The 23686-nt window shown below is 43.5% G+C and overlaps 1 protein-coding gene across 1 annotated transcript in view; it reads left to right on the forward strand.

Moving 5' to 3' along the window:
* GRPR (gastrin releasing peptide receptor) overlaps positions 1-23686 on the forward strand; it is a 667489-nt gene that overhangs the window by 403773 nt on the left and 240030 nt on the right. Inside the window, exon 2 of the mRNA XM_069636796.1 lies at positions 12197-12548. Coding sequence (XP_069492897.1) covers positions 12197-12548 — 352 coding nt within the window. The remainder of the gene's footprint in view (positions 1-12196; positions 12549-23686) is intronic.

Genomic DNA, 23686 nt, shown 5'->3' on the forward strand with positions numbered 1-23686 from the left:
CCATTACCTCATGTTTGGTTCAGGATATAATATTCCACAACTCTTAAATGTACTCTCACAAGAGCAGTAGGTCCCATGAATGTGTGTCTGCTCCATTAAGCTGCCAATCATAATGGTAATGTGTTCAAAACAGCAGATGGTGTATGGATATTGATGTACCCTACACATGCAGCCAGAAATGTATAGCATGAAAAGGGTGCATTCAAAGTTAATATTGGTCCATAATGAAACCAACGCTTGGTCTGTACTAAGCAGAAAAACACAAATCATATCCATATAAATATGATTTATATGTTTTACTTATAGATAATTTGCTTATTTTGTTAACTCCATTATACGCAAAGGTAAAAAAGCATAAATGTTGCTTCAGGATTCTGAAAATTCATTCAAATCTAAATATCTAGTTCTCATCAATGGCACATTTCAATGAAGAGAATTATTTGAAAAATGAATATTCCACTTCAGTATTAATTTTCGCTAATAATTTAGTAGACTATTTTATAGTAAATCTATTTCCTTATTAAATACAAATTCACTGAGTCAATGGAAGCATGATGATGCAGCACCGTGGGTGAAGCAGACCTATCACATGTTCTGTCAAATCGAAATGCTGTGTCAAATGATGTTGTGAGGGTGGAGTTCGCTCAATAGTTAAACTCTAACATAATCGGAAGAAATGGTGGACACCTGAGGAGAGGTCCCATCTGACAGGAAAGCAGCCAATTTAATACCATCAGAATATAATTGATGGCTGAAACCCACTTAAACGTGCCTTTTCTCACATTGGGATGAATGCAGGGGCCTTTTTCGAAATAAGGAACAGGCTACCTGAGAGGGATTTCGAAGTGGGTCCACAGACTGAAAGGATGAGCTTACCTTGCAGTGCTGCCTGAGGCTAGCCAGTGTCCCTAACTAGTCTGGACGTTGAAAGACTAACAAAAATGGGAGGAGTATTAAAACAATAAGTGCAGAATATTTATGACATTTTCCCAAGAATTAATTAAATTCAAGACAACACGTTAAAGTATTTTGTAAGCGTGTTCAAAAGCTAAATCTGTGAAAGGTAGAATATAGTTCAAGATGTATGTGCTTTGTAATTTAATATTAAAATTGAACCCATAGGTAGCAATATCATAATAGGGTTTTTAACCTGCAAACTGGGATAACTGGCAGCCTTAGAAATTTTAAATGACAAATCTTTAGTTTGGTGTCTGTCCGAGACAAAAAAGTAATTGCAATCTATTCCTTAATGAACACATTGAACAATGGTGTTGTGGGTGTTAGCCAAAGTCCTTGAGAATAGTGAGAGAGTTTTACTCTGCTGTCACAGCATTCCACAAGTAAAAGAAAATCAGAGATGCCTACTCCTTTAAAATTGTTTGCATCCAATCCAACATTACAACGGATGTTAAATATTATTCATGCCCAAGCTAGTAACCAATAGATTTTTACGTGTGCAAAATTTCAGATTTGCATCAATCCAAGAAATGGTGCTCTATTTTAAAAAAAACATATTTTCTTGAAGCCAATAGTTGTTAGTGATTTCAGAGAACATGAAGTAATTGAAAAAAATATATTCTGAGAACTGCTTTACCTTTTTAATTTCAGGTGCAGGTGTATTCTGGTAGGCATTATTCTTTAATGCTAATTGATGGTTCCAAAAAGTTAAAACAAATAATGTTAATTTGTGCCTAGATTTTGAAGTAGTTGAGCCTATTGTCTAGAATGGACTTTCCTATTGGTCTTTCTATGTATGGATGCTAGGGTTTGAATGAAAAATATGTTTCATATTATATTTGGATTGAAGACATATATGAGACAAAAACAGGCATGTCACATTTTACTTTTTCTAGCAATCTGACTATATTCATTTGAAGTATTTTAGGTAACTTTACAAGCCTTGCAGGTTGAGGGATCGGCTTAATTGCCTGAGTCATTATTTTAAATGAAACATACTATTAAGATTAAGGTAGCTCTTACTTGAACCGATTCTTTGGAGAAAAGTCAGAGATCTAATGTTCCCTACTGCAACAATGCCAACAAAGTAAATTACCAACCACAGACACTGTAAACATATTCCAAAGACAGATCTCATTACAAAGAGAACTATGCAAGTACCAGAATACAAATTAGCAACAGTCTAAAAATTCACATCGGAGCTATTTTCAGGTCTGCTTATTTGACACAAAATATTATTTTGTTCAAGTTTAAGTGTTCCTCTGCACATCATAAATACAAATTCATTCACAAGTGTTTGTAAGGTGAAGTTAAAGAGATGAAGCTTTATGATAGAACCCAGGAGTTGGAAACAAGAGAAACAGACCTGGCTTTGAAGGTCAATGACCTAGAAACAGGGAACAGAGATGTAATTCCATATCCTAGGACTGCTGGAATTTCAAGGTAAAACAGCAGTTTAACTTCAAAGAATGGGTAACGGTCTTATCACCAGCATCCTGGAAGGATCAGATGCTACTGAAATGTCATTTGACAGGATACCCGGGGGTGGGGGTCCTGCAGGTGGCACAGGGTCGGTATTGGCAAGCATCTATCAAGACTTATCATTAATGACTCTGACTAAACACAGAGAGTTGAGCCTTGGCCCAATGGCTTCGCGATCATGAAATAATGTAAATGTGGTGGTGATGGTATCCATTCTCACTATCCTTCGAATATCAGTGACAGGACTTCAGAATAACTTTGGCTGCAGGCTCACTGTGCTCAGAGAGGCGCAGCTTCACCTCACTGATGAGGTCAACAAGGCTGAAACACGTGTATGGGGTTGCTGTTGGTTCTCTTTTTCAGAGAGGAATTGCCATAGCATTTCGGTGCTGGACTGCCCATGTGGGTGGGACAAAGACTGATATGCAAATGGATATTTCCCATCTGTGAAAGGTACAGTGAGCAAAAAGCGTGTGCTGCAAACTCTCATCTCAGAACAGGTTATCATGCCATGTTCTTTCTGGAGAGAAGCACCTGTTACCTTTTTTTGAAATATATACCAGAGAAGAAGGGCCTAGCAATCAGGGTGTGGTGTTATACCTTGATGAAGTCCCCCGAACCCAAGTTATTGGTAGATGACCTTATATAGATTAATTCCTGATTGAGGCAGTTGAAATTCGTGGTGCAATTTCAAAATTAAAGGCTTGATCAGCTCCTGGTTCAGATGGGTTTACCATAACATTTCATAAAGGGCAGGGGGCATAATTGGTATAATTCTTAAACTATTTAACAGCATCCTGGACAGTGGGGGTGGGTGAGGGGGCTCTGGAATCCTTCATGCAGGCAAGGGTTGTGATAATTCCAAAAGTAGGGAAGGATAATGGACTGTGGGTCGTATCACTGATATCTCTGCTGAGCATAGGCACAAAGATATTTACTAGTGTATTAGCAGAGAGACTTGGATGATACTTGCCCAAATTAATACACACCGATCAAGTAGGCAGACAGGAGTGAGATACTATTTGTAAAACATTGGACCTTCGACCTTATAGCTATTAAAGATGCTAACAAATTGGACCCTCTCCTAGTATCATTGTACGCTGAGAAAGCATTTGATTGGGATGAGTGGCCCTTTCTGGAAAGGGTTTTGCAGAAAATTGGCTTAGTGTCACAGTGGTTTACTTGAGCAATGGCATGATACTCGAAGCCAGTCGCAAAGGTGGTGGTAAACGGGCTAGCATCAGAGAGTTTTCACCTCAGTTGGGGTATTAGGCAGGGATGCCCCTTTTCCCTGCTGACCTTTGCATTGGCATTGGAACAACTGGTGGTGGTAATCTGCAAGGAAAAAAAAATCCAGGATTAAAGAGATATGGGAAAGAATATAAATTGGCATTATTTGCTGATGATATATTGGCTTACATTACAAATCCCAGTACCTCTCTCTCTAGTTTTACTGAAGTTGTTGAGAAATATGACACTTTATCTGGTTTTAAAATTAATTACAGTAAATCAGCTTTGCTCCCTATATGAGAATGTTCAACAGAAGTAGATCAGCAAATCTCTACTAATGGGTTTCAGATACAAACAGATGGCCTAAAGAATTTGGGTATTTATCTCACGAGAAAGATTACACACCTCTATAGCACAAATTACCCTTTTCTCTGGGATAGGATTAAAAAGGACTTCGAACAATGGGATGGGATAATGCTGTCTTGGGTGGGACGTCTCACTACATTGAGAATTAATGTTCTGCCCAGACTGTTGTTTGTATTGCAAGCGCTCCCAATTGGGGAGGGAAGAAATCTTGGGTAACATATTCAACATTGACAGTGCCAAAGGAGAGGCAGAAGCGGGACTCCCTGACTTAAAAGAGTATCAAAGAACAGCACAATTTCGGATTCTAATAGAGCACTTAAGGGAAAGTAAAAACAAATAATGGATGGTCCTTGAAAATGGCTTGTTCTCTCCGGTCACTCGAGGTGAATGGGTGTGGGTTCCATATAAATAATTGCTGACTAGAGTGCAAATACATCTGATTCTCACTAAGCTATGTCATTTATGGAATAATTAGAAAGACATGGAGGGAGTGAATACAATGTTGTCACCTCTTAGCTGTTTGCGAGCCCCTCCTATCATTTATAAAATCCATCAACCCTATTATGAGGATGGATTGGTGGGAGCTCGTCAGTTATGGTGGGAAGGTACATTTGTCTGGACGTAGCATTTCTTTTCTTGCATATGAAAGGGGTATTGATGGACCACCATCTATAGGAAGGTTTGGTCTCCCACAATTGCTAAACAATATAAAATGTACAACTAGAGATTACTACAAAGGTGGCAGTTAACCCCACAGAAGTTGGGCAGGATGTATCCAGGAGTAGGTCTGCTATTCTGGAGAAATTGTGCAAATATAGGAACATATTGGCACATCTGATGGGAATGCCGACAAGTCCAAGTGTTCTGGAAAGAGGTCCTGGCATAGGTAAAAAACATAGATGGAATTATCAGGCCACTTAACTCAATGTTACTATTATTCAGCCTACAACAAAAGGGAGAAAGGCTCATTGGGTTGACACATATGGCGAGAAATGGGTTTCTGTGGGCAAGGATCTGTATAACATTTTTTGGGACAAGACTGCACTTACCAACAAATAGGGAATGGGTTGTGTAAGGAATTCATGGTGGCAACAGTAAAGACAGACAGAAGTGATCACAGTTCAAGGGTGTTTATTGAACTATATGCAGGTTGGAAGAATGCCTGATATAGCCCTAAATCTAAGATGGGAGCCAGCGTTGACCATCAAATGAAAATAAGGCAGTCCTTGTCGCGTTGTGTCAACACAAAATGGTTTAAACTAGGAAAAACCTATTGCCAATTCCTTACACTAAATACAAAAGAGTGTGGGATGGCTTTCAGGAAAAGAAAGAAGTTTTCACAAAAATAATATGTCAGGATGCAGTAGTCTGGATTTTCCTTCCCCACGTTTTGAGCATGTGATAGATGGAACCTCTGAGCACCGCACACTTCTCGAGCTTTCCCAGCACGAGATGACAGTTTTGTTCTTAGCTTATCAGGATCCTCAATGATCAAGTCTCTTTTACATAAATGTCTCTTGCCTTCAAGGGTCAGAAAATAAAAAAATAAAAACATTCCTTTCATCCACCCTCAGTCGGTCACCCCTGAGTCCCCCTCTTCCGGGCGCTGACCCTTCTCAATTCTCAGACTCTCTCTGCTGGGTTCACTATGGCTCTTGATTAGGGTGATTATGGTTCACCACTGGTCCCCCTCTTCTGGGCACAGTCCCTTTTTCCCTCATGATGTTGGGGGATAGTTTTCACAACCTTGGATCTCCCTCTTATGGGATTAGATCCCAAAACAATTCTTCTTGATATCAGGGCTTTCGGTGGTTGCTTCTCCTGGTTCCGAGGCCCTGATAGGTTTTAAAAAGAACACCAAACAAAAGTTCCTTTAGGATCAAACAAAAAGTTCTTTTCGGATTGCGTTTGAGTTGATGGATCCACCCCCGGGGCCCCCTCTTCTGGGTGCAGAGCCCTCTCGAATATCAAAACAGTTTCTTTCTCAATAAGCTTTGGGGCAGGTATCTTTCCACCCCTGAAACTCCATCAGTCTGGCTCGGACCACAAAGGCAATGCTTCTTGCTTTCACAAATCTTCACCAACAATTCCTCAATTGCCTTTTAGACTTTGCCGCTTTTCATTAGCAGCCCTCAGCCGGGATCACTCTTGCTAATCTCCACAAAACATAGTGCATGTGCTTCTTTCCAGGATTCACTTCTCTCAGCTTTCACTACAGTTCATAGGTCAAAGGCTTTTGACGATACAGGGATTTTGCTTGACCTTCTGTATGACCACTTTGACCTGTCTTGGCGGCTCTCCAACGGCCGTCTGGTATCTATAGTTTTACTCAATATGGGATTGACCAGAGTCTCTCGAATTAGCACCCACGTAGAGCCAGTTTCCTCTTCAGATGGCTTTCCCTCTTCACAATTTACAGCTCTTTGAACTTTCTTCAGATGGCCATTTTGCGACTTTCATTCAACACAGTTCGGTTCTTATCGGCTTTCCCTTCGACTCACCGGCTGCGATGAACTGCTTGGCTTTCCTTGTTTCCAGAGTCAAGGCCGGTACCATGGTAGCAGGAGTTTCCCTCGCGCCTGCTTATCAGTGTAGGCATGCTCTGTGTACCGTTGGCATCTGCTGCAACACACTTGGGCTATTGTCCTCAGTCTTACGATTCCTTGGGCTGAGGTTTCGCGGGTCTGTGTCAAAAATGGAAACGTGTCTCTCCTTGTTAGCCTCTCGATATTTGCTGCCTTTTTCTTCCTCTTGAACTGCCAAGCCTTTATAGTTGTCTTGTTGTGCGGTCTGCCTTGCTTGTACTGTGATCTTTTTATCCAACTTTCATCCCAGTGTGGAAAGGAAAGGGCCATCAGGTGTGTGGGATTTTGGTCAATTGCGAGACTTTGCCTGACCCTGGTATTGGGACACGTCAGGTGAACAGCTCTGGTGTTAGTCCGTTGTCTTACGTGTTGTGCAAAAGTGTGTAAGGAAAGGGGGGGGGCTGTGTTTTTGAATGTACTGCAGAAGAGGATGGGGAAAAGGTGTGCAAAGAAGGGGATACCGTGACTTACCCATCAGTGTCCCACTTCCACTCCCTGAGGACCCCCCATCCAGGTGATCCTCCTTCACTGCTCCACCCCCAAGAACTGGATCCAATATAGATGACCGTCTCCTGGTCACTTGGATGACAGATCCCTGGGGTTTAGCCAGGGAGAAACCGTCAGGTTTCTCACAGTTGGCAAGGCCTTTGAAATATATGACATTGAGAGCATAACAGCAATGTTGACAGAAACACATAATCGCTTAGCTCTAGAATGGCTTCCATTTCTATCCTACCATAGACACGCAATTTCATAAGATAGGTGTTGACATATGTAGGGACACACAGGGTTCAAATGAAAGACAATGGAAGCCATGCTCGCATTACTGTCCGTAGGAAGTACTTTTTTCCCTGTACACCTGCGATGCCCACGGTTTGTAACTTGCACTCCTAGTAGAACAAGTACATCAGATTGTCCTGTGTACACATTGTATGAAATGTGGCAACATGGTGGGAGGGATGGGGTGAAAAGGAGGAGTGTATTGTGAATTGAGGATTTGCGAGAATCTAAGACGTCTGTTTTGAAGTTGAAAAAAACAATCTTGATATAGATTTTGTATTTTTACATGACGTATAGTCAAAAACAAATTGTATACTTATTTCATTGCAACTGGAAAATGTCAATAAAGAGATCATTTCAAAAGAAATACAGTATTTACACAAACACGTGCCTCCTCAAGCTAGCATGGCCTGCCTGAGGAAAAGCAATTGTTAATCAAAAGTGCAAGGTGAGGATGTCCTAACACAAAGCAGCGGGCGTTTCATCAACTTCTCGCGAGATTTCCAGCTGCTTCCAAAACAGCTCTGGCTGGTGGAGCTGGGGTCGTTTTGTCGACAGAGAACCTACAAGAGATGGCAATGCTTGAAACAAAGCTTCTAAACCACTGTGACTGCCCATGCGACCCTTCCAGCATTCTGTTTCTAGGCTGTGCCATTGCTCTATGAGACTAACCTTGTGTAAATCACCCCACGCCCAGAAATAAAAGTTAAGGTTTAAATGCTCAGACATTTGACGTTTCTGAATTAACCTGACACATTTCCACAAAGACAATGAGTATTATATAGAGGGGTACTGTGATTTGTCCGGGATCACCGTATCACCCAGTGACAAAGCCGGGATATGCCCCTAAACACTTTGGTTCCAAAGTCTCACATGTGGTTACCTAATCGTCTATCATGACCAAACCTATATGCTCTTTTTGGGGGTGACTTCCCAGCACCCACAATCCTCATTTTGAGGAACCAAGCTCTAAAGCTGTACCATACTGATGATGGCGCTATTTGATGCCACTGTGTTGCTTTTTTTTTAGCATATTAGGTATTACTATCACCAGAGTATATATGCAAGTTTACCAACTTCAGTGAGAGGAAAGGCTGAGTAGGTCATGCCAGAATTTGGTAACGCTCATTGTTTGCGTTGCATTCACCCAAGTCATACCCTTTGCTTCCGGCCCTCACCTCTCCTTTCTTCCTTCCCTCTGCTACATTTTCTTTACTGAAATCTCCTACCGTTTGCTGCCTGCTCTCTTCTACCCATTATTATCTGCCCCTTTCTACCCGTTGATGGCAGCCCTCTTGTACTCTAATCTTTCTTTGATCTTGTTGACTGTTCACCTGCCATGACAGCCAGTTACCAATTTCCCCCTACTAGCCCCTTCATCCTCCCCCATTCTGACTTCCCTCCCGTACACCATGTCGCCTGCCATTCACAATGTCATGCTGCCTGCCATTTTGTACTCCATACTGCTCACTCTCCTGCCCTATGCTACCGCTCATGTTCTTTGCTTCCTGTGCTCTTTAACCCCATGTCTTCCTGCCCTCTATCGTCTTCTTCCTGCCATTTCTTCCACATTGCTCTAGTATCCTTCTTTCATTTGCTACCAGTCCTCCCCTATCAAGTGTTTCCTGCCCTCTTGTAGCCTGTTCTATCTGATATTGCTTCTCTGCGCTGTCTGTCCTCTCCCGCACTGTGCTCTCTGTCCTCCCCTATCTTGGGAAGGCGGTCCTCTCCTACCCTTTGCAGCCTGTCCTATCCAAACCATATTGCCTGCTTTCTCTGACCCCCATGCTGTTTGCTCTCTCTATTTTTCCTTATCAATGCCTGCCCTCTCCTACCCTTTGCTTCCAGCTATCTCCTAACCTGTGCTTCCTGCCCACTTCAACCAAGTGCTTTTTGCCCATCCTTAGCATGTGCTTGCTACTGCGTCTTACAATGTGCTTACTGCTAACCAATACCCTATATGCCCTGTCCACTACTTCACTCGACTTCCTGCTTGATCCTACCCAAACTACCTGCCCTCTCTTGTCTCCTACTGCGTGAGCTCTTTTGCCCTGTGCTGCTAGTTCAGTGCTTCCATGAACTGCCTATTTTCCTACTTTGTGATTTTGCTCCTCCCCATGCTATGTGTTTCCTGTTCATACCTACTGCTTTTACTGTCCCCTTTTCGACTGTGCTATAGGTCCTGCATTCCTTGTAGTGCCCTGTCTCACTTGTTTATCCCACCTGTTACTACTTCCCCCAACCTGTGCTGCCATCCCTATCTTGCACCATGCTATCTGCCACCCTCCTGCGCTGTGCTGTCACTTCCTGTACTACCATGTGATGTGTGTTCCCATACCACCCTGGGCACCCTGCTACATTCTGTTCTGCCTGTCCCAGACTACGCTGAGCTTCCTGTGACATCCCACTGTGTGATACTGGTACCACAGTAGCCCGTGCGTCGTGCCTCATTCTACACTGGCCTTCCTTTGCCATCCTACGCTGTGCATCCTGCAAGTTCCAAAGATGTGATGCCTCACCCATTCTACTCTGTGTATCTCGCTTCATCCTATTCCGCGCTCTCTCTCCCACCATGTCAGCAAGAGATCAAGAAGGAGCCTGAGAAGCCAATCAAAACAGACAAACTGCTAGACATTCCGCGGCTAACAAATCCAAGCGTAGAGAACTGCAGTATGTGTGGCAAGAAAGCCTGTCGATGAGTATGTCAATCCCTTCCTCAGTCAGCTCATATGTGTCCCGTCTCATCATGTTGGGGCCAAGCCACTCCTTCGTCCTTGAGAAGAGGCCAATAAGATGAGTAACAGAAAACACTGTAGGAGATATCCTCACTGCACTTACAAGCAGTAGGAATCCAGAATGAATTGCTATATAAAACATTACATTATGTGGTAATAGCTGACAGCTGGCGGATGATGGGCAAATGTCTTTATGTTGATCATTTTAAATCCACAACTGATGGCTTTACCAGGGATTGCTTATATTTATTTCTTTTCGGATCATTTCTCAAGTGGGGTTTTGAGCAGGCAAGCAGAGCACTGAATAATGAGGCCTGGGGAATGTTACCCCTCCCTAAACAGAATAACGCCTCTTTTTCACATTCCCTGTGGGGCTGACTATTACTCCACAGCCAGTTTTTGCTGACTTTTTTCAATCCCAAGACTGACTAAAATGTACCTCCTATCCCAGTGTTCATTAATGAGAAGTAGGGAGGGGCATGTTAAACAAAAAGGAAGGTCCTAGGAACTGGGTACAAGCCTAGGATTATTAATCTCATTTCGCAATATTTACATGAAACAGACTCCGGCTGAGGTCGTAGATAGCCCTTTGTTTACAGAGTTAAAATACTTGAACGCGAGATTCATATCATGTAATTTCAGCTAGGAAGTGGGTAATATTAGAGAGGATATAATCGCGGGGTGCGTGAACATCAACAATCAAAACATGTTTTATGGCCAATGGACTGAATACAGTTTCTGTCTTGTGATTGGTTGCTCAACTGCAATGCAATGAAAAGAAAAATCACATGGTGTGACAATGTGTATCGGTTCTGCTCATTATGCGACCAAGAAGCGGATGGAATTGGTGATATCCCAGTGTATGATTCAAAGTTCATATGCCGGTGTCCTGCACAGCTGAGCTGTTTCTCGAGAATTGGAGAGCACTGTAGTATTCTCGTTCGAAACTCGCAGCTACACTTCCTACTCACAGAAAAATGAATAATGGCGCCTGAGACTTCTCAAGATAGCCTGGCCTGCCTCAGGGAAAGCGATCGTTAATCGAAAGCCGAGGAAACCTTAACACAAAGCAGCAGGCGTTTTATCAACTTCTCGGTGCTTCCAGAACAGCTCTTGGCAGTTGATGCTGCGTTCGTTTTGTCGGCAGACAGCTTAAGCTAGATGGACTTGCTTGAACCAAAGCTTCTGAACCACTTTAGTAGCCCCGGGCAGCCCGTCCATCATTTTGTAGCTTGTCCATGCTATTGCTCTAGGGAGACTAACATTATGTTGATCACCCCACCCCCAGTAGGGAAAGTCAAACTCGGCCATTTGACGTTTGAGAATCAAGCTGAAGCATTGTTTAATGTATTTTATTTCATCAGGTGGTAGAAATGCAGCCTATGGATCCTCTAGAAATGGTGCACACAAACAATGGATGTGACAGGATGGCTAGGCTCGGCAAACTGGAAAGGTTCCATTTGTATCATAATCTGATGTGCTTATTAATTGTGGATCTCCCCAAAATTCACACAAATATTCGACTTTCCAAACGGCCTGCCTCAGACTGCGCAGAAAATGTTCATGGTGGCAAGACGGCAAAAGCAATGAACCCGTTAGAGGGAAAAAATGTTCTTTATTTATAAAGTGATATTTTTACAAAGACTGGTTCTTAAAAAATGAAGCAATAAAAAAAAAGTTACTTTGCGAAATAGCAAATTATTTCAAATTAGTACCCGGCAAAGGTCAATCAGAATGTAACACACATGCTGATTGGCCCTCACCAGGGCTTTACCCGACTGGGAATCCCTCTGCAGAGATTCCTATCCTTTGTTTCTGGCTGGGTGGGGGGGGGGGCTTATTGCTTAAATAAACATCAATCATGTTTTAAAAATGAACTAGAAGCAATTCCCTACTGAGGGATCTCATTCTGCAAAGTATCACATTTCTTGTTGATGTTAATAAAAGTAAAAAATGTTTTACACAACCCTGCAGAAAAGCCTCTTCGCGTTCATGTTGCTAAAAAGCTGACAGAGAGACAGACTGCTGTAAAATGCCCCCATGTCCCCTTGTTTTTTTCAGGTATAAAGCCATCGTGAGGCCTATGGACATCCAAGCCAACAATGCCCTGATGAAGATTTGCATCAAGGCCACCCTGATCTGGATTCTGTCGATGATGCTCGCCATTCCAGAAGCAGTCTTCTCCGACCTGCACCCGTTCCACGACAAAGGCACCAACAAAACCTTCATCAGCTGCGCCCCCTACCCGCACTCGGATGGACTCCACCCAAGAATCCATTCCATGGCCTCCTTCCTCATCTTTTACGTCATTCCCCTTTCCATCATTTCCGTGTATTACTATTTCATTGCAAAGAATTTGATCCGTAGCGCCTACAACATACCCGTGGAAGGGAATGTCCACGTGAGGAGACAGGTATGGCTTTCTTTTTTTCCCATTCATACATTCATATGCGACAAAACCTGTTGAAAGAGTCACACATTTTAAATGGAAGTCTTATTTTTCTTAGCAAGATTTAGAATGCTATTCTTAGTTCAATATTCCCTTGAACAAACCCCAATCCAAATGAATTCATGTTGAAGGACATTGCAGTGGAATAATGTCATTTCTTTATATACAATGATGAAAAACAAGTGTTTAATGCAGTGCGCACGTATGAGCTCATTAGGCACGCAATTAGTGGAGTATTCTTTTCAGTGAGGAAAAGGCTGTTAAATGGTATTGATTTTGCGACTCAATCTGCTTTTAATGCAAATCAGGAAGCCATGTTGCGTGTAGAGAGGTTGGTGAATGTACATATCCCTCATTGATGGAACAATTATTTTAATACATCTCAGTAGGAACGAATAATAGATAAATAATGAGGAGGCATCAAACGTAAGGGTTCTTAAGAATGCCAGTCGAATTATAAAACTTTATTTTACTTCAAACATAACGAAATGTAAAGTTTTTGGAAGCACCTTTGGAAAGTAGACAATTTAGTAAACACAAATACCACATAAATCACTGGAAAGTGGGCAACATACATTACCACATACAAATCAAAACATAAAAATAAGAATTATATGAACAGTTATGTTCCAAATTTTCTGTGCACAATTCAATAAAGAGGAAAAGACATTGGGCCCTATTTATGGAAATGTGAGCAGAAATCCTGCAAAGGCGGCTCGCCGAGAAGGACACTGCGCGACCCTCTGCGCAGAAGAAAAAAGCATGCCCGCGTATTCATGGAATTGTTCTCGCAAAGTATTTGCATTTGCAAGTCATGGCTGGAACGCCTCAGACACGCCCACATGCAAAGCAATAACTGCCAGATCAGCTATATTTGCGCGCTCCCCTGGGCGCAAATGCATACACCCTTCAAACAGTTTGTGGGATCCCCTGCAAACAGACCTGCATCTCGGGGACCCTATGCTGGGTCCCCCGTAACTTTTCCTGGCACCCCGACAACATGCGTATGGAAAATCGTAACTCAGTCTAAAGTTGGAAAATCTGCAAGCGAAACACTGTAAGCGGTTACTGCGTCACATTACACTGCTTACGCACACCCCTAAACTACATCGGAACCCCGGTTGAGTACACGCACCCCGAAATCTGACATGCAGTCCCACTTGCATGATTCTTATCCTACGCACAAGTGTACTTACGTCTACCTTTGTGTGGCGGATCGTCTTGAGGACTTGCATAGCCATTTCCCGGCAGAGTGGTTGCGCAATCGAATCCATTAATATGTTTTGTGGAGCGGAATAGTGGGCGTGCGAGGGAAAGCCCACTTTTTCACATGTTCTTCCCCATTTTTGGTGTTCCGCCCCCTTCCCAACCATCTGCACAAGCCACACCCATGCTTTGCGTGGAGTTTCACGCAAGACCCTCGACAGCTCGCACAGACGTGCTGAGCCAGCGCAAACTCAACGCAAGTCCAGGAAAAGTACCTTGCATTTTATTCCATGAATCGACGAAGGCGGATTTGCATGAGAGCTGCGCGCGCAAGTACCCTATTTTCTGCGCAGATAATTCCATGAATCGGGTCCATTGGGCTCAATTCATTTTCCTGTTGGAAATCAGGACATGCCTATGAGCATCCCAGATTAGAAACTACTTAATTATACCTGTGCTCCGAGACCCCGAACCAGCCCATAGAGTTGGGGTTTGCTCAGAAGCACTTTAAGACAAGATAGCGGCACCCATGAGATGCATGGGGGTGCAGATTTATTACTCCAACACCAATCAATAAGGACAACTCAAACAGTTTGGCAAAGGGAGTCAGTTTAGTGACAAGTACAAAAAACGTGGAGTTATGAATATCAGCAATGGTGCGATCTTCCTTCTCGCTTCAAGTCCAATGAACTTCATAAAAATCCTAACATTTATACTAAAACTCATCATCCTTGAGGTGTAACACTCAAAAATTGACATGCAATTCTATTGGTTAGGAAAAGATAACTTTACTTTAGGTATTATAACTGTATATGGTAATGGAGTGAGGGGATTGGGAAAACACTGCCAGGTGGGAATCTAAGCCCTTCCTTCAAAAATGACTACTGCAGACATCACTAAAAGTATGATGTCCCATTGGTTCTACTAACTATAGGACCATAGATTACTTGGTCCACTGTGATTTGGTTGGCACCAACCCCCATTCATACTTGTTTTACTTTGCTTAGCAGCACGCAGAATGGTCAGCCAGGTGCAGGGTGCCTCTCAACTCACCCGGCCTTCCTCCAATCAATCATTACTTTAGTGGCTATGTGTCAATTATTTTGCAGTGGTTGGCCTCGAGACTGCATCTTCTGCCTCGATATCTTCTCCTGGCTCACAGGCATGCATAGGTGTGGGGATCTTTCTCTGTTCGTTCAGCTGGTCACGTGATTCAGACAGCGTGGAGTTGCCTTTTCCTCAACAATTTGTGTATTTGATTTTATGTTCACCCAACACCTGCCTTCACCTTCTAATCTTGCCTCTTCAAAGCAGTATATTCTGGTCCTTGCTTCAGTAGTTAATTGTAGCTACTGCTCGTTCATTTTGATGGATACGACCTTGGTTCCTTAGGCACGAGTTGCCTCTACTGAGTTTCGATTCTGCTCAGCTCCTGATTTCGTTGACTGTAAAACCTTTCTCGAATGGCCTTTTGTAATTTTGTTGATTCTGCTTTTTGTGCAAAGTGGAAGTATACATCATATATGGTGCTTTATTTGAGGTAAATATGTATATGGCGCTTGCCGCACTATCCCTCTACTAAGCATAGCAAGCTGCACGATTCACTTAGCTTTTCTGCGGTTCCAAGCATATGTACACTTGTAAACTAGTCAAATATCTTTGCGTGCTTACAGCTTAAGCTTCTTTTATTTGACATCGCCTTCACACTCTAAGTTTACAATATCCTTGTTCATGGCGTTTCGTCTCTTTATGTCATTCTCTGGTCGTCATTTCTTCTACATGTGAGTCAGTTTTAGGTTCTTGTGACCTCACCATTCATCTTCCATTAAGACCTTTTTGGTTTCTTCAGGGACTGCACTCAGACGATTTTCGTTCTGTTTCATTTGATGATATGGTTTTCTCAATGGATACCTTACTGTCCATGGTTTCCTTGGTATTGGTACTTCAATAAGTGCTATTCTTCTGATAGGTACTGGACAGAGCCCTACTTCGGCTCTCTGCTGGTTTTATTTGCTCATCATTTGTCACATATCTCGGTGTGAATGTTCCTGGCACTTCAAAATGGGTGATTGGAGTGCTGGCTTTATTTGGGACCTCCTCTACATACCTCGTTCACAAAGGCTAAACATTCAGCAATTTTAGAGGTTTCTGGATCATCCCTGGGATGCAGTTGAAACCATTATTGGTGATCCAATTTGTTGATGACCATATTAAAGGTTATTTCAACATTTCCAGATCTGCCCATTTCAGGCTTTGTCAATCCTGTATTATGTGGCATACGCTCAGATTTACTTGAATGAAAATATTTTGTGAATAAAGCCCAGTGTTTGTTTGTGATGAATTACAAGGAAAGGCCTAGGACAGCAGTTATTCTGGCCACAGTATTTGTTTGGCTTCTGCAGATGTCAAAGTGATACTTTCATTAGTGGTTTGCAAATGCTGCTTCCAGATTCAGGATTGGTGGAGCGGCGTGTTGACTGGGGTGGCACTTACTTATGCAGGGGTGGCATGAAAGCACACACATAATGATCATAGTTTGGGATAATGGGTTGGCCAATCAGATCCACGGGTAGCACATGCCACCGCACCCCAGGCCACTCCATACGTATTTGGGCTCATCTACTTGACTTTATTCTACATGTTTTCAGTCCATTCTCCTATTCTTATACCTGAGGTATTCAGAACATGCTGCCCCTGATTTGGTAATCCCACTGCTGGTCGGTCTGCCCCTGTGGCCAGCGTAGGGAATGGGCTGGTGCAAGCACAGCAGAGCCCAAGCAAAGTTTGTCTTGTCTGTTTGTGGTCTATCCCGATGCCAGGGGCTAGTCCAGGAAACGTCCTAGATTGTTCCCAAGCTGAGCTCTCACGAGGACAAGTGTTGCTTTAGAAGACTTGGCAGGCACCTGAAGTCTCACATCCTACTGAAAGGCTGTCCAAATCCGTATATATGCCTTGCAATTCACAGACATATTTGTGTTAGGGTGAGTGCTGTGGCTGACAAAAAACACAGAGCACAACTTCTAATTGTCAAAGGGTTTCCCTGCTCAATCACTAGCACAGACCTACTTGAAATACAAATAAAAAGTTTGGCTTGTTTTGTTACCAAAATGCTCGTAGCTTTCATGCAAATTGCCAGTCTTAGGTTCCATGGAGAGACAGGGTGTTTTATGATGTGCCTCTGCCATGGCCCTTGACCATGCCCCTGGGCCCGAACCCCACCCTTCCTCACAAGGAGGAGGGCGTTTTCATAATATTTTTTTCTTCCAGTTCCGGCACAGCTTCTGGAAGAAATCTGCCTGCATGTATTGAGGTAGCTGTTGAGACTTTGCATTGTGTAAAGTATGCTTGTATTCACGTGCAATGTGCATGTATGTGCATGTATGTGCATGTACAATGGACGACTTGTTTCATTTTCATGGAAACCTTTCATTTTTAGCACTGGCCTAGTAGACAGTCCTGCACCATTTTGACCCCCTTCATGGTGTGAGGCATATCATGCAGTGTGGGGATGTTTTTAAGGATGTCATCGCACCTCCATGCCTTCCTTTGCCTATTGGTGAGCTTATACCTGGTCCATCAAACACCGAGTGGAATGACTTTAACAATGTCCACTCTGACTACCCAGAAGACAAGCAGGGGAACAAAGAATGGAGGGACAAACTGCCTCAAATCCTAAAGTTTCCACATAGCAGTAACAGCACACAAAGCACACTGCCTAATTTAAATGTGCGTGTCATTTTCTTCCGCCCCTGAAAACTATAGAGTGCAGTACTCCTCCAACAAATTCACAGGTATTGAATTAACTGAAAATCAACAAGTGTCTCAATGGCATGCACAGATCGGTGTGCCCTGTTACCAAAATAAAATAAAACTATGCCACCATATACAAATTGCTGGGTATTGTAAGAGGATGCCGGCATCTCTGGAATAAGCGGTCAAATACATAGAAGAGTAAAACGTGTTGAAACATAAAAAAAATCACTTACATAAGAGACACCCAGATAAACTTCAATGCACCATGTTAACCAGTGAATATAAATAGAGGGGTATTGCTGGGTCAACAAGTCATAATTAGCATCCGGTGTGTCCTTGACCCTGTGTAATGAGGCTCATTAAAACATTTAAGACCCCAATCTAGCATGAGAGACTTGGCGTCATAATCCCCTCCCATAAAGTATTCATGGATCTTAAAGAGGAAGCGTTGTAAAGTTTAATGTGTGCATGGAATCAATCTGTGAGTTGATGTGCAATCTCAATGTTGCAGGCCAATGGCATGTGGACGATAAATGGCAGCAAATATATCTCTCAGCACTGTCATTCAAAAATAGTTAAGATCTCCATTGTATCAGAGGTGGATCCCTAAAGATAATCCCCAATGAATCTCATTATTTTCTTCCCTATAATTTAGCTAAATTAAGGGAGATGAATTAATCTCAAAAAGAGGCAACGCAGGAAAGTAGGATGACTAACTGTAATCAAGTGACATAAGTCAAATGCTTCTGCTTACTCTTCTGCAGCTCTCCATGCCTGGATGCGACACCACCATCCTTTTCTCCCTAGAAGAAACACTTTATTTCTGAAAGTTACCATTCTCCACTTGACCAGGCAGACGCTTGTCCAGCTGAGGGTTGATAGTGCAGCTTTACTTCAAGCTTCTCTTCTCTGCCTCCTCCTCTTCCTCTCTCATTCCTGACCGTTTGTCTGCTATTCAGGCATAGTGCACTGCTAACAATCTCTGCCTTAAAGACTGAGATCCTTCTCATTGGGACCCCAGCTTCCTCCTTCCCTCCCACATACTGGCCGCCCTCAATTGGCCCCCTCCTCTCACCCTTCTGTGAGGAAAAACACATTGGTGGCATCTTTGACTCCTCTCTCTCCTTCTCTACTCGCATCACAGACCATGTCAAGAAGGCCCACTTTCAGCTGCATCTCCTCAGAGGCATTCTCCCTTTCCTCACCTTCCTCCAGAAACTCAATGTCTCCAGAGCTCTGGTCCTCTCCAGGCTGGACTACTGCACAGCATCTTCCTCAATCTACCAAACTCCTCCCTTTTCCCCCCTTCAACTAATCCTGAATAGGACTGCTAGTCTTATCCTTGACCTCGAGCCCAGGGACCACATCTGCAAGGATCAAGTTGAAGACACTCTGAATAATCCACTAGGCTTTATGGGGCATGGAACCCAGCTTCATCCACTCTCTCTCCCTAAATATCTCCCTGCTAGAGCCCTTCTATCTTCTAGCTGCAAATTTCTGCAGATCGAACGCTTTGCAAAGCACAGACTGGGGGGTTGAGCTCTTTCCTCAGTAGGTGCTTCCCTCTGGAATGGCCTCCCTGTCCCTCTCAGACTTGAGCGAGATCTCCTTAAATTCAGGAAGCTTCCCAAGACCCTCCTTTTCTCTTCCTCCTTCCCTCTCCCACTCCCTGCGAAAGTACCCCTCTGCCTCTTGACTGGCTGCCTGGTTCCTTCAGATTCATACAGGGCACCAGTCTACCCCTGCACTTGTTCTCCACTGACCCCCCTTCCCTTACCTGCACTTGCCCTTCCGGGCTCCCTCCTCCTGCACTAGCCTGACTGGGCCTGCACCTCTTGAGCCCCTCCAGTCCAGTACTTTGTACTTAGTATGTGGACCTTCTTTCCCCTGCACTCGCTGAATTCTCCTGGCGCTGTCCACCTGGCCTTCCCAGGCACTCGCTTAACCCATGGACCCTTCCACCCACCGGCACTTCCACCTGCCCCTCTCCTCCGCACTTCGTGTTACTGCACTAGCACAATCCGAAAATCACAAGGCCAAGTGTTTTGTCATCCCTGCCCCCCTTGTCTCGTTGTGCCTTGAAACACGTTGTGTATAGGCACATTATAAATACCCAATAAATAAACAAATACAATGCAATGCTACCTTATCTACCAATGCTACATAAAAGCCAAAGTCCCTAAATATTGATTCCAGATTGCTTTTAGAAGTAGAGAAAGCAAAATAAATTGTTAAGCCTACCAAAAGTGCCTGCTTTCTATAGAAGCTAGCGTAGTGTACAGATTCCTGTGAATTGCCTTCACAAAGCAGTCCTCTGAAAGCCCACAGCCAATGCTATAGAAACCATGTGAAGTCAAAATGGCCTTGCTAGTTCCCTACCGCTGTAGGGAAAGGGTAAGTATGCAAGTCTCCATTTGCAATGCAGTCAGGGAGTGTTCCAATATATCCTGGAAGTTGCCAACAGCCAGAACTGCTTGCCTTTTAGAAGCAATTGAATACACTGCTTCAAATCTATCATCATAAATGTGCACATGTGGGCAAATCGGTGGCCCACAACTCTGACAGATGCAGCTCCACATGAATGTGACGTCTTGTTATTACGATATCTAAAATGGATCTAGTATCGCAAACTCTCAATAATTCCCTCTTTCTTGCTGATGTGCTAATTTCCCCTTTTCTTCTCTTTGGAGTAAAGTTTGTGCTATTGTCATTTTCTCTCACCGCCATCTAAATCTGCTGCATCGGTGCATGGCCCTCTTATGGCCCTCCAACCTCATGGCCACCTGCTTGCATGTGTGATCTTTAAGACACGTGTTACCTTTCTGTGTGCATACGACTTCCTTCAACATCACTCTCCATTGAAGAAATTGCTCTGAATAATTTATATTAGACTCTATTAAAATCTCTATTATAATCTCCTAGACATAATCTTCCTCGTCTTATTTTCTTTTTATGCCCTACCCCCCTCTCTGGAGCAGAAAGCTTCTGACCAGTCCCAGAATCCTCCTGTTCATATCAAATAAACCTGGGGGATATGATTACCATGGAAAGAGAGGTGGGTGCCGAGTATCAGGATGAGAAAGAGTACGACTAGGAGTAATGAAGATTTCTGGTAAGTGATCAGAACATTACCTCCAAGTCCCTCTTTCTCATCCTAATATATACATACATGAATTATACCTTTAAACAAGATTGGGCCAGCCCATAGCAACACCCTAGATATACCCAATAACGACAACCCCAAAGAGAATTACAGAAGAATATCCAGGAAGAAGGGAGAACCAAGAGATGAGAATCCCACAGCCCAGTGATCCCATCACTGCGGGGTACAGCAAGCACAAAGGAAATACAAGGACATACTCCCTCCATAAATCTGTACTCTTAAAATAATGAGGTGGAAGGAATTCCAGAACAGGAGTGAGGAGAGCTGAGAAGGAACCAAGTCCAGCACATTCAGACAAGCAGATGACATGAACCTGAAGAGCAGCATCAAGACTCATGTGAACTAGTGAGGCAGCCTCCTGAGAAGCCATTCAGATCATCATCTCAATTCATTAAAGACAAATGCTCAAAATAAGACCAGATTGGCAACCAATAACACCCAATCAACCAAAGAAACTCATGTCCTCCATCCTTGCTTCACAGAATTGGCCATCCTTGCTAGACAAGTGTGGGGCAACACCCATCCAGGCATCCATCAACTAGGAGAGGAGAGAAGCCCGGGGAGGCAATGAAGCCATCTAATCTGATCACCCTAATGGGACAAACCAGAATAGACCGGGGGTACCCTAGCAGAGATGTGTAATCCTACACCCCAGCATAGGGGAGAAGTAGAAGGCCATCCTGGAAACAAAATTCGAGAGGAATCATCTTCCCTAGAATGTAAGAGCAGGAGAAGCCACCAGACCCAACCTCAAAACGCAGGGAACAGGGTACATGAGGAGGGTGAAGATCACCATCCAAAAGCACCCACAAACTCAGTAGGCAGCCCCATATTAGAGAAGCCCCACTGGGCACACAAGTAAAAGGAGTCAGGTCAACAAATGACCAAAGTGCAAAGCTTGATACCCAGACTTCCAGCGCCAAGAAGGGGGGCTTTCCAAATGAAGTACAAAAGAGCATGACAGGGGCAAAATTGGCATGTACCTAAGAGAGACCCCAAGCCACACACTCACAAGTCCTGTTTAAACATGTAAATAAATGAATCCCAGCAATCCCATGCATCACCAGGCATGCATGGGCATGTTCAGTGGTTATGCAAACACTAACTGACCAGTAGCTGTGGTCCAACAAATCCAGTAGTATATTCAGGGTGAGACTGAGCTTGTGAAACCAAACTGGAATTCAATCCACTTCTTTTCCTGCCTTTGTGAGCTAGAAGCCAACAAGGCTGTGATAAAAGTACAGTAACTGTGCACTAATGGGTAGTGTCTCCTACTAACATTTTGCTGCTGACAGCACCATAGTAATAGCCAGTATCAGTCAACACAAGAAATCAACAACAGTTTGTGCAGATGTGGAGCACTACCAGCCATATGTGATCCCAGGTGACTGTCTGTAGGAAGGGGGAGATGCAGCAAAATGTGTCACATTACATTAAGGTCAGGAGATCATGCTTCCTTGTCTTGTCTCACCTCTGTAGAGGAAACTATGTATTGAAGGGTCTGGAAAGAGGCTGTGCGTTCTTAGAAAAGGCAAAGGCAAGCTGGCAGGGGCTCAGCTCCGAAGACTTTAATACCCCAGTTCAGCGGTTAACCATCTCCTCTGTTTAGTTGCCAATTAACCTTCAAATAAGGTATCAACAGGCAACTTACATTACAATTAGCTACGCGTCTTGTTCATGGAAAGGTTTTTGAATGGAGGGACTGTGACTAATATGTTACTACTAAGTATTTGTTGCAGCGTCAATTAAATGAAACTAGAAACCAGCCAGGACACATGGGTACATATCACAATCCATGTCGGTGGAAGATATCCACAGGCATGCCCACCCACCTGCATGTTTCTTCAATCATGCGCTACTCAAAGACACATTGCACACCACCTCAGCCATTACAATGCAGTTATGTCCCTTGACAATAATTTGGTCTAGCTGGGCAAATAATCAGTCTCCTGCACTCGCATACTCTACAAACAATCGCACAGCACCCCTCCACAAGCCAGCTCAACATGGGTCGCTAGTAGGGACATAGTCACACCTACCTACCACAAGCATTCTAATCTCCCATACCATGGACTTGGCTCCCCCACGGGTGTTTGCCTACAGCACTTTGAGTGCATACCAATGGGAAAAGGAGCTTTACAAATGCCAAATTACATTACATAAATTTCATTACGTAGCTATCATCCAAATGCACAAATTCACAGGGAGTTGGTTTCATGGAAAAACACTGTCAATGTTAAGTTAACTGACCCTGAGGAGAGTCAACTGTGACAATATATCCAACTGCATGAATCATTGTCAATAGAAATCACCCACAATCACTTTTCACAATAGTTTTGGAACTTTGAATAGTAGAGTTTCATCGCTAGATACGCTGAGACGTCCACCCCCGATCTGCTCGTAAACACATTCTGAAGCAGCGTATTCACTTACCCAAGGAAAGGCAGGAGAAGGAATGCTGGGATGCCTGCCATACCCAGCGTATTGGCCATCCTGCCCTCCCCTCTGGTGTCTCCTCCTTAGTAATCCCTGCTCAGCACCACACTAACCAGGCACTGGCCAGACATCTACCAAGCAGCTTCCCACATAGGAGTTACATTGCACTGGGTGCATCTGTATGTTCTGGAATGGCCACCAGAAAGGCTGGGTATTCAAAAGCCTGCTGCAAGTACACATCGCTGCAGCGTAAGGATAGGCAGAAGTTGAACCCACTGACAGCACACCATAACATATGAGCACGCGGAAGAGAGCGCAAGATGAGCTAGGGCAGCTCTTCTGAACACATGCATACCTCATACAAACACCCCGCCAACTGCATGCAAAAGGTGTGTCTTATGTCCAATGATGAACTGCAAAATATTATTTCCCTGGTCGTATATTGTGATTTCTGGTTTCTGCCAAAAAGACTGAATTCAAAAGTCCGACACCTCCAAGTTCTAAAACAGATACTACTCATTGTTCTACTTACCAAAGTTTGACT

The sequence above is a fragment of the Ambystoma mexicanum genome, chromosome 7p (genome assembly GCF_040938575.1).
Source record: "Ambystoma mexicanum isolate Mex_15411 chromosome 7p, UKY_AmexF1_1, whole genome shotgun sequence".
Taxonomy (NCBI): domain Eukaryota; kingdom Metazoa; phylum Chordata; class Amphibia; order Caudata; family Ambystomatidae; genus Ambystoma; species Ambystoma mexicanum.